Below are 11,658 nucleotides of genomic sequence, written 5' to 3' on the forward strand. Positions count from 1 at the left end.
GATTTGGATTTTCCTTTAGTACCTGCATGACCTATTGTTTTAGGTACAACCTTTTTGTTGACAGTGTTTGTGCGATATACTGTGAACTGGTTCCTCTGGATTGTTACTTTTCTCTTGAACCTTTTCATTCTCAATAAAATCTATCCTTTCTGAGAAATAGTAGCTGTTTTACTTTGACGATGACTGGTGAATTCCCATTACTCCACAGAACACTCAAAACCTGGTTCCACCATCCTTGAAGCAGATTTTACAGATGGCTGGTGAGATAGCCGATGGAATGGCCTATCTGAACGCCAAGAAATTTGTACATCGGGATTTGGCGGCGCGGAACTGCATGGTGGCGGAGGACCTTACAGTGAAGATAGGCGGTAGGTTACTGGGCAGAGAGAGGGGTCCTTAAAAGTTTTATGCAATGCATGGATTGCTTTGACATTTTTATATAATTTTTTTTTTTTTTTTAATGTTCTCCATATGTGGCTTCCTTTTGATGTTTCCTACAACTGTTGTTAAGGAAAGATAAAAACAGGATTGAGGGCTACACTCCATATGGCTTCACTGATGCAAAATGGCTGCTGTGATTCTAATAGATGTTTTGCCTTAATGTTGTTCAGCATACCCCTATAGCATCAAAATGCCATATATGGGTCTTGATGAAACACGGGTTACATAGGGGAAACCAAGTAAAACCCTAAATTTCTTATTTCAGACTTTGGCATGACAAGAGATATTTATGAAACTGACTACTACCGCAAAGGTGGCAAGTCCTTGCTTCCAGTACGATGGATGTCTCCTGAGTCTCTAAAAGATGGTATCTTCACTCCACACTCCGATGTATGGTAGGTATGCTCAGTTTAAGGGAATGGTATCCACAATGTCATAATGACTCATTGGATCCTATAGATGTCATTAGTGAGCATGATGAAGTGAAGTATTACGGAATCTTTAGGAAGAGGGCCATGCTTGCACTCAAAAATCTTGTTCAGGTTTTAACAATTTTACTTTCCCTTTGACTATTTCTAATCTCATTTATGATCTTTAGATTTTTTGATTTTTAGTTTTGATTCATTGGCCCTCAAAAAATCCCACTTCTGCATTAGGGGGATTTGTTATAGGGCATTTCACACCCTAAAAAAAAAAATCACCTTTTTAAAAATAAGATGTACAACCAAGCCTTTTTTTGTGTGTTTAAATGTGATGAACCACAAGAGAATGTATACTTGTTGACTTTGCTGCTTACGACTTGCATCTCTTTCACATTTTTAAAATCCTTTGAATATCAATAGGTGGAAAACATCATTAATGGCTTAAGCAGCCCATAGAGAAGCCATTTGTTTTTCGTTCAACCAGCAAGGATTCCCCCATCCACACACCAGGTTTGCCAGCCGCCAGTAATTTTTTTCCTGGCTGCCAGTAAAAAAAGGGCACTTTTCGCCTGCCAGTAAATGCCAGTGAAAGAAAAAAGGTTGCCAGTACAAAATATGGCTGACGCGCTTGGCCGAGACCATCCGAGTGCCTGCTACAGTGTGTTCGGACTGTTCCGGCAGTGTCTTCCGTGAAGTCATGGTACAAGGGAATGGAGCAGCTGGAGCCTCATGTGCAGGTCTGCAGAATGAGAGGAAGGCAAGCCGGTAGTGGACTGTAGTGTCCACCTGGCATGGAGAGAGAGGGTCAGTGTGACTCTGGAAGGGATGTGTCATGTTAGTGAGGTTCCATCATCATCTGTGCTGCTGCAAACTGCTGACAGTGTCACTGTGAGAGTCCTTTTCATGTGTGTGTGTCGTCCATTGTAATTTCTTGTCCTCTTGATTCCTGTTCCTTAGCTACTTATTTACTATATCGAAAATAAAATAAGAAATATGTTACCTGAATATCTACCTTGCATAGCATATTGTTCTTGTTTGTAGCCTAAATTTTCATTCTCATTCATTTTGTAACTTTTGGATATGCCAGTAAAAACTTGACTGTTCCAGTAAACTTTGGGTGCCGTGTCAGTACGTTTCAATCTGGGTTGGCAACACCCTCCATGTGGATTGGGGAGTCCTCCCCATTGAGCAATTGCATTCTGACGGAAGGGAGGTCTCCCCACTGTCAGAATACACTGATCAGCTCTACCGGCTATACTGGCAGCGATGATAGAGCTGTGAAAATCATACAGGCTGGTTGTACAGAAGTGGCCAAATTTCAAACTATGGCTGGCTTTACACTGCCTGAGATCTGAGAATTCCTTAAACCTTAAAGTGGAAGTAAACTCCCCTATCGTTTTCAGCCAAGGAAGCTGCCATCTTTTGCCTCTGTTTAATCTTCAACTGCTATGGTGCTGGACCTGTGATTCGTTCTGACACCAGCCATTGGATGGTTTGATAGTTTGGCTGAATCGATGGGTTTACTTCCACTTTAACTTATCGAGTTTTGGATATGGTGTGGCAGACTTGAAATTTTGTCAAGTCTCTGACTCCATTGAGGAGACTTTTTTCCTCCTTTTTGTCTTGAAGACACGGACAGCATTGAAAACATTGTCAGACAAAAACATGTTTTTAATATGGTGGGAAAAGGTTAGAACGTCTGCAGCCTCAAGGAGAGATTTCTCATCACTCCCTTGACCACAATGGAGCAAAGGGAAATCTCTGAAATAGGGACGGAGGTGGAAATGAAAACCTGACAGTGGTTATAGCCATTTCCTGTCCCATAAAAAAAAAATTGTAAAAATGTTACTTGTGTATTCAACAATTCCTGGATGTTTCTTCATCATAGTTTACAGGTTCTATTTTTTTTCTTTGCAGGTCATTTGGTGTGGTCCTGTGGGAAATTGCCACTTTAGCAGAGCAGCCATATCAAGGCATGGCCAATGAGCAAGTCCTCCACTTTGTTATTGACAACGGAATTTTAGAAAGGCCAGAAAATTGTCCCGATAGACTGTAAGTATTCTAGATTTAAAATACCTTTAAAGTAGAACTATGGCCTACCAATAAAAGAAATATGTGCTACAGCACTTAATTATAAATACCTCCATGCTTCATTTCCTATTGGCCTCCCTGCAAAGTTCTACAAATACCTGTTCCTCCTGCCAGTGAAGTCCATCTAAGGCCACGTCCGGTAACGAGTTGGCAACAATGCTGCATTGCCCCTAAGTTCAAAGTAGAGTTGCCACTCATGTAGGATGTGCTTACTTGCAATACAGTGGGAATAGATGATCCAAGGGGCATGGCTCTGTCACTGCTGAATCACAAGTCTGTAGCTTGTCAGTTGGCTCCTGGCCATACCTAGACCTGCCCACTGCTTTCTGGATTAACAGAACAGCTTTTTTTGCTGAAATCCTCTGACTTTGAGCTGTGGTGTCTGAAAGGAGAGCACATAAAACACAAATAAGGAGGGTTTGGCTTGGTCAAGGAGGGTAAAGGGTTTTGGGACTTAAACAGGATGCCTGTAGTCGTACTTTGAATAGGCCATCTACCATTCAGGAACCTCTGAAGAAAATCCTAGAACTGAAAATGTTGGGCAATTGTAAGTGCTCATCACTGTTAACTCTATGCACATCTAAGATGGGATGTTTTGGATCAGTTTAGGGATGAAGACAACCTCCTGGAGAACACTTCAAATTTAGGATAGGCAGAACATGGGGAATACATAGAGGTGCGTGATTAATCGCAAAACAATCGCAATCTCGATTCACCCCCCCACGTGATCTAAGTTCTGGGTGACCCACGATTTTTGATTTTCTTTTAGTGCCACCGGTTCCACGTAACCAGCGTGGAACGCAAATGGTGGATATCGGAACTGACGTCAGTCATTGGAGCGTGCGATGTGGCGTGCCGCTGCCTTGTTGTGGGCGGGTACAGTGGCCAGGAAACAGCACGCTGTTTACACTGTGATCGCTCAGACGGAGCGATCACTTGTAAACAAACCGGCGTCATGTCGTGAAGCCGGTTCCTCTCTCCCCCTCTGTACTAATCTGTACAGTGGAGGGGAGAGATCCAGAGATGGAAGCAGCCATCCCTCCTTACCCTGCCAATACTCTAGCAATACCCTGCCAATACTCTAGCAATACCCTGCCAATACTCTAGCAATACCCTGCCAATACCCTTCCTGCCAATACTCAGCCATACCCTGTCTGTAAATTTTTCAAATAAAACAGTTTTTTGAGAATTGTGAGAGAATTGTGATCTTCATTCTAAGCAAAAGAATCGTGATTCTCATTTTTCCCAGAATCGTGCAGCTCTAGGAATACATCCCATAGCTATATTTCACAGATTAAGTCTATCCACACGTGACGTTATTGGGGGAATCTGGTAGGCTAAATTGGCCCCTACTTATGTGTTGGATACTTCGAACAACAAAATCTCCTTGCTATCATTTCCTACTTTTTTTTTTTTTTTCTTTCCATTAGGGAGTTATGGGCATTCCCGTTCACCTTTTGTACAGTATGTTACACATTCAGCTACATTATTCATAGCACCCCTCATAAATTGTCACAGCAGATGTATGGCCTTGGGAACGCATGCAAAAGTAAATGGGGTTTTTATTTTGTTGGGGGGTGGAGATGTTTATTACATTTACACCATTATCTTCTATTCCAGACACAAGTTGATGCGATGGTGTTGGCAGAAGAATCCCAAAAACCGTCCAACCTTTCTTCAGATCCTGGAAAATATTAAAGATGATCTGAAGCCTGCTTTCCAGGAAGTTTCCTTCTTCTACACCAGCTACCATAAACATCGGGAGTCTACTGAGGTCTCGGACACAGAAGCTGACCAGTGTGTGAAGACCCTTTTGGAAACCCCACCTTCCCCTTCCTTTACCAACTTTTCATCTTTACACAGTGCTCAGAAGGACAATGCCTTGTGTGGCTTAAATACAAAAAGGGATTCTAGCTCGAAAAAGAATGTTTACCACATAAATGGGAATGCGAAGCACTGAGCATGACCTGTCTGGAAGAAACCAGGGGTGTCAAGCCTTCACAGACTCCAAGAAGCTTTATACCATCAAAGTCTTCATCACATACATACTTTCAGCAAATAAATACAAAATAATCATATCAAAAACATTCGTGATTTTAACTGCAAAGTGAAAAAAAAGTCCTTCTGACATTGGAAAGACTGCTGCTAAGCGGACTTTTTATTCTTTGGTCACTCAGAGTGTAATGGTATAATTTGTTTTTATCAGGCGGACGTTGTTATATATAATTTTATTATGTAGGTTTTCTCCCAGAGTTGGAGGAAAAGCAGACAATGTTTCATGTTTATATAGCTTGAATTTGTCATAATTCTATGCTGGTGAATTAAGTGGTGCATGTTCTCGAAATGAGCTGCTCTTGTTTTCTCAGCTTATTAGTAAAAGCATTTCATTGATGAGGACCATGGCCAGTGTGGACGCGTTGGCCGGCTGTGGCTGTAGGTCCGATCTATGCACTTGTTTTGATTCCGTTTGACGACTACTTTTATCTCAGGGATGTATCATGTTTTCTTTGGTTGTCTAGAACCCATGTTTTTTCCTCGCTGTGTTAGATTATCGATTGATGTTGTCTCTGGAAGCAGGTTCTAGTGTTCCCTTAAAAAAAAAAAAACAAAAAAAAAAAACGACCATAGTAGGCATAGTTTCTACTTCATTTTTTTTAATTTAATTTAGTAATCTGAGATTCGCCAGTTAGAAAGCAGTAAAGAGATGTGTCTGAACAGAAGCAAATTTTAAAGGGATAACTTATATCTGTTTTAAGAGAGAATTCAATTATATATGCAGCTATGTGGGGGGGGGGGGGGGATCTTTAAAAGGGCCATTCCCTTTTGTATGCCCTCAATATTTTACGTATATCATTTTATCTTGTCTGCTAGTGTAACTATTAATTACTTTAGAATATTCTATTCCATGAGCAGGTTTGAACACAAATAGGGCCAAGAATCTGGAATTAGTTTTTTTTGGAAAGCTTTGTCACAGCGAGCTGGGTATCTGGAGTGTCCTCAATTTTGTTGCTAAAATTTAAAAATGCTATAAAAAAGGAAACCAAAAAAGTGCTAAGTCAGGTCAATAAGGTGGTTGGTCACCTTTTGCAAAGATTTCTGTCCCAGGAACTCAAACACTTAAAGTGGAAGTAAATCCTCCTATCATTTTCAGTCATGGAAGCTGCCATCTTGGCCTGTTTGATCTTCAACTGCCATGATGAGGCACACCTGAACAGTTATGACACGAGCTTATTGGACGGTTTGACAGTTTGGTTGAGGGTACAAACAAATGTGACTGTAACTGTTTGTTTATTTTAAACTGTTAAATCAGTGGGTTTACTTCCACTTTAACGCATCATGTGCAGGAGCTTTTTTGTGGTGGAGAATGATCAAGCCAGAGTTCCGGTCTTTTCTTCCAAAAAGCTTACCGTAACTTTTTTTTTGAATATCCAAGTAACCATGTTGGTTGACCATTCTTGTGTCATTGTGGACATCTTCCCACCTCTCCCTAAACCACCTATGCCATTCAAAAACATTTGATTTCTTCATGGAATGCTCACCATAAGCCTATTGTAACAGAGCTAAGGTTTCTCTTGCAGTTTGTCCAATTTACCCAGATTCTTGGCCCTCGTTTTCTGCCAACAGCGCAATGCACATGCATGTTATTTCTTCTACTACTCTGTAAAGGATTCAATGGGTCTGTGACCCAGGGGAGTACAAATTCAAATATGTCAGAACATGCCCGAGTGTGACTGAATGAGACAAATGGGTGTAGATCGCGCTGGACTGACTCTGTCAGTCAGTGTTGTAGATTGGTAGCAGAGTGTGGGCAGAGGGAAAGAATTGGTTTCCAGAGATCCGTGCCCAGTTTGGAAAAAGGTGATGAGCATATTTCCAGCCCTTTATATGTTCAAGGCACTTAGTGAAGATAAAATTTTACTACTGGTATATCTCTGCAAGCCCAGATTGGCAATTCTGGCAGATGCCAAAAGGCTGATTTCCCTTAGAAGGGAAACCCATGCTCCTCTGATCGATGTTAAAAATTGATTCAATTTTCTTTTTTGATAAAGTAGGGAACGGTTAAAAAATACTATCAATATGTTTTAGCTCAATGTGGTTTGTATTCTGAGTATTTTTTTTTTCTTCCCGTCCCAGTGACACAAAAAGTAAAGAGAAATCTCTGCAAATGCAAAATGTATTCCCCCCTTGGAGAGTTGCGCCTTCTCTACTCATCCAAACTCGTTTTAAAAAAAAAAAATTACTTATTAATTGGCCGTAGAGAAGTTTGATCATGTCCATATATGTTGGCCAACAATATCAAATGTGGTGCTCATTTACAAACCTTCATGTCCGGTTGGCCGTAGAGAAGTTTGATCATGTCCATATAAATTGGCCAACAATATCAAATGTGGTGCACATTTACAAACCTTCATGTCCAGTTGGGCGTAGAGAAGTTTGATCATGTCCATATATGTTGGCCAACAACATCAAATGTGGTGCACATTTACAAACCTACGTAGAGAAGTTTGATCATACCCACATATGTTGGCCGGTTACGGCTGCAACCTTCAATAGTTTGAAAATGGGCAATGTCCAGTTCTCCATTAGTAACCTATTTTGTTTTTTAAGCATGTCTTGGGCCCATGCCATAGGTGGCTTCAATCAATATGACCCATAGATCGCACCTATACATTAGGGCAATGTCTAAAATGATTCCACTGCAGTCTCAGTGAATTTCTTAAGCTAACCTGGAAATAATTGTGCACTTTACGGATGTTTCAGAACAGTTGCCAAAAAAAAAAAAGTGTGGCCAGGAAATGTCTCGAACATCCTTGAGATCGCTGATCATTAAAAAGTCAGTTGATTTTAATTTTTTTCCAAACTTTTATGGTGCTTTCCTAAAGGATATTGTCCTATCTCATTGTTAAACATTTCTGATACTGTACATGTTTATACATAGTGGAAAATTAGTAAATATGTTAACATTTTTCAAATTTGTATTAAGGTCCTATGTTATAAATGCAACCAACACATTGTTCCTCATATCACCGTCCTTCACATTATATTAGGATGTTATTCTTTACATTGACTTTGCCTTTATGAGAGAGGTGGAAGGAGATGTATTTGCAACAGAATAACGCCAAGCAGTTTCAAATGGCTTGTCTGATACTGTGATTTGTTTTTATTAAACTTTTAAGGATGTACAGTGTACTGGTGTGCGCGTTCATATCTTTTGTGTACACATACAATTAAGGAGTTGCCGAAAAGCTTTCCTGCACTGTCTTGCAGAGATGGACAGACAAATGAAGAAAAAGTTCACTGTGCTTGGGGAAGTAAGGAAAAAGAGTAGTCTAGTCTGAAAAGTCTAGTTGGCTGGTTGTAAAGCTACCCCAAAGGGTTCAATATTTTGTTTCTTATCTTCTAGAGCAGTGGTCTTCAAATGGTGGGCCTGGAATCAGATGCGGCCTTTTGCTTGCTTTTAACTCTAGCCCTTGGGGCAATATTTCATCCTCTCGACACCAACAATAGGGAATCATTACTACCACTAAAGCCAATGGAGGGGCACAATTCCTCCCTATGATACCAAGCATGGGGCACAGTTCTCCCCCCCCCCCCCCAATGATGCCAACGATGAAGCAGGATTTTTACCACCCAATGACACCAACAATGGGACGCTATCTCTCATTGACTCCAAAGATGGGGCACTGTTTACTCCTACTTATATTTAGATGATTTCTACTTCCAATAGGCAAATTCTAGCCCTCCTTAAAATCTGAAGGGTAGTAAACTGGCTTTGTTTAGAAATTTGGTGACCCTTGTTCTACAAGAATGAAGATCAAGTATTCCAACTTACTGCCTATTCCTTCTAGGTCAGTGATGCGATCAATATTTGTTACAGATATTTATATAGTGCTGACAATTTACACCGCACCTTACTGTAAATTCACATGCCTGGGGTATGGCTGATGCGCCGTTTGCCCCCACTTACTAACCCTAACCCATAACCCTTTACCCCCTTAAAATACCTAAAGAAATAGCATGCCATATCTTCTGGATTAAATGGGCGTACGGCCCCTTAACAACCATAACAAAATTAGTGTAAAAATTTCAAATTTTAAATATATAACCCAACTTTTTAAACTGACTCCTATGTCTGAGGTTCATGAAGGAAGGTTTTCTATTGCATCGGCTGTACCACCACCTCCACCTCGGCTTCCTGGTCCCTAGCCACTATCACACCAGCTCAGGGATAAACTATTGCCACCTTCTTGCCCCATGCAGCCCGATGACGATAGTCCATTATTCCCAGATAGGGAAGGTACCCATACCGAGATAGGCCTAACTCATTCCACACCATATATTGTATACCTTCCACCATTCCCACCTTCGCGAACCAGAGACCCCTGCATCTATCAACCTAAAGCCATAAAACATAACAAACCACACAGCTTAATTACAGGGAGGGAGGGAAATACATTTCACTGTGATGTTGCCTCTTCTCTTGCTGCCCCCTTACTGAGCTAACCCCCGCCCCCCTGGGATCAATCAGTATAATGGCCGCACCTCCTAGCCCTGCTATTACCCAATGACAATACACCCCCGCCCCATTGACCTGCACATTTTTGTAGGAACTAACCTGTGCAACCTCCCCAGCTACCTCCAGTCATGTGGGCCCCTACACCCAGGTCCCCTTTTTGTTATGGGCCTGTACTCATTGCCTTCAAAGAGTTTACAGTCTAAGGCTGTTCATAGTGAAAATGTATTTTATTGCAGCCATGGGTTGCAAGAAGTTTGCATGATTCCCCCATCAAGACAGACTGTGTTGACAGGGGAATCCCTCCTGCTGAGTAATTCTTTGTCCGGTGCATGGGGGGATGGGGGCAGAGAAGCCCGTGATTATCACTAGCAGCTTCAAATCTCAGCCGGTTCAGCAGGATTCGAACCATATATGACCGGCCCAAGACTGGCCATACATGTTCAATCCTCTTGTACGATTGTCCTTTTAACCGCTTCTCGACTGCCTCACGCAGATATACTGCGGCAGAAGGGCACATACAGGCAGATTAACTTACCTGCGCGTGTGATTGCTGGGAGCTCTGTGACCGTGATTGTGAATCCCGCGGATTCGATGTCCGCGGGGATACCCGCGATCGTCTCACAGAGAGGAAGAATGGGGAGATGCTGATGTAAATGAGCATTTCCTCATTTTGTATAATGACACTGTCACTGATCACAGCTCCCTGTAATCGGGAGCGGTGATCAGTGTCGTGTCACACACAGCCCCTCCCCCCCACAGTTAGAATCACTCCGTAGGACACACTTAACCCCTACAGCCCCACCTAGTGCTTAACCTCTTCACTGGCAGTCACATTTACACAGTAATCAATGCATTTTTAATCGCATTGATCGCTGTATAAATGTGAATGGTCCCAAAATTGCATCAAGTGTCCGATGTGTCTGCCATACTATTCCCTAATAATATCCCCTAGTTTGTAGATGCTATAACTTTTGCGCAAACCAATCAATAACCGCTTATTGCGATTTGATTTTTTTTTTACCAAAAATATGTAGAAGAATACGGCCTAAGCTGAGGAAAAGAGTGTTTTTTGGGGGATATTTATTATAGCAAAAAGTAAAAAAATAATGCATTCTTTTCAAAATTGTCGCTATTTTTTTTGTTTATAGCGCAAAAAAATAAAAACTGCACAGGTGACAAAATACCACCAGAAGAAAGCTCTATTTGTGGGAATAAAAAAGACACCAATTTTGTTTGGGAGCCCCGTGGCATGACCGCGCAATTGTCAGTTAAAGCGATGCAGCGCTGAACCGCAAAAAGTGCTCTGGTCGGGAAGGGGGTAAATCCTTCCGGGGCTGAAATGGTTAAAGACTAAGTTCACCCCCCTTTTTTTTTTTCTTTTAAATTCCGTCTCCCCTATGCACCTCAACTCCTTCCTGTGTCATGACTTAAAGTCTGTAAGGACGTAAGACAGAAGCAATAGATATGTTTGGAAACCTGGATGGAGGACAGTAAGGTATGCGCCTGTAGATTTTATGGAAAGCTTTGATATTTTTGCACAAAAAAAAAAAAGGTAAGTGTCCATATTTTAAAAGTCAACAGCTGCAGTATTTTTAGCTGCTGACTTTAAAAAAAATAAAAAAAAAATTTGGCGGAACTCTACTCCATACACACTAGACAACTTTTGTTGTCTGATTTCCTTTAAATTTACCAAAACCATGTATGGAAAGGGCCTGCCTGATTGCATACACATTTAAACTCTTAAGGTTTGACTTCCTATTATATGGTTTTGGTAAATCTGAAGGAAAAAAAAATCTACAGAAAATGGATAGGGGTTGTAAACTCTTGTTTGTTTTTTAAATAACAAACATGTTATACTTACCTCCATTGTGCAGTTTGTTTTGCACAAAGTGGCCCCGGTCGTCTTCTTCTGGGGTGCCTCAGTGGCGCTGGTGGCTACTCCACGCATCGAGTATCCACGTCGAGGGAAGGCTCTCCATGACATCACTGCGCTATCACGTGCTCTTCGGTGCTTGCCTTGTCCCGTGTTAATGGATGATGACACGCCATCAGTTACTCATATCGAGGTTTGGGATGCATATGCGTTAGACATGTGATTCGTAAAAATATCCATATATTCGGGAGGATCTGAAATACGAATTGCTATGCTTCCGAATGCTGTACAAAATACAGTATGAAATTAAATTT

The 11,658-nt window shown here is 41.4% G+C and overlaps 1 protein-coding gene across 1 annotated transcript in view; it reads left to right on the forward strand.

The window, feature by feature from the left end:
* The window catches only part of LOC143958858 (insulin receptor-related protein-like), a 100,752-nt gene extending 95,009 nt beyond the window's left edge, over positions 1-5,743 (forward strand). Inside the window, exons 19-22 of the mRNA XM_077467838.1 lie at positions 209-368; positions 707-836; positions 2,781-2,915; positions 4,575-5,743. Of these exons, the coding sequence (XP_077323964.1) occupies positions 209-368; positions 707-836; positions 2,781-2,915; positions 4,575-4,914 (765 nt within the window). The 3' untranslated portion in view covers positions 4,915-5,743. The remainder of the gene's footprint in view (positions 1-208; positions 369-706; positions 837-2,780; positions 2,916-4,574) is intronic.
* The last annotated feature ends 5,915 nt before the right edge of the window (positions 5,744-11,658 follow it).

The sequence above is a fragment of the Lithobates pipiens genome, unplaced genomic scaffold (assembly GCF_037356315.1).
Source record: "Lithobates pipiens isolate NorthernLeopardFrog02 unplaced genomic scaffold, aLitPip1_a1.2 Scaffold_62, whole genome shotgun sequence".
In the NCBI taxonomy this organism is placed as follows: Eukaryota; Metazoa; Chordata; class Amphibia; order Anura; family Ranidae; genus Lithobates; species Lithobates pipiens.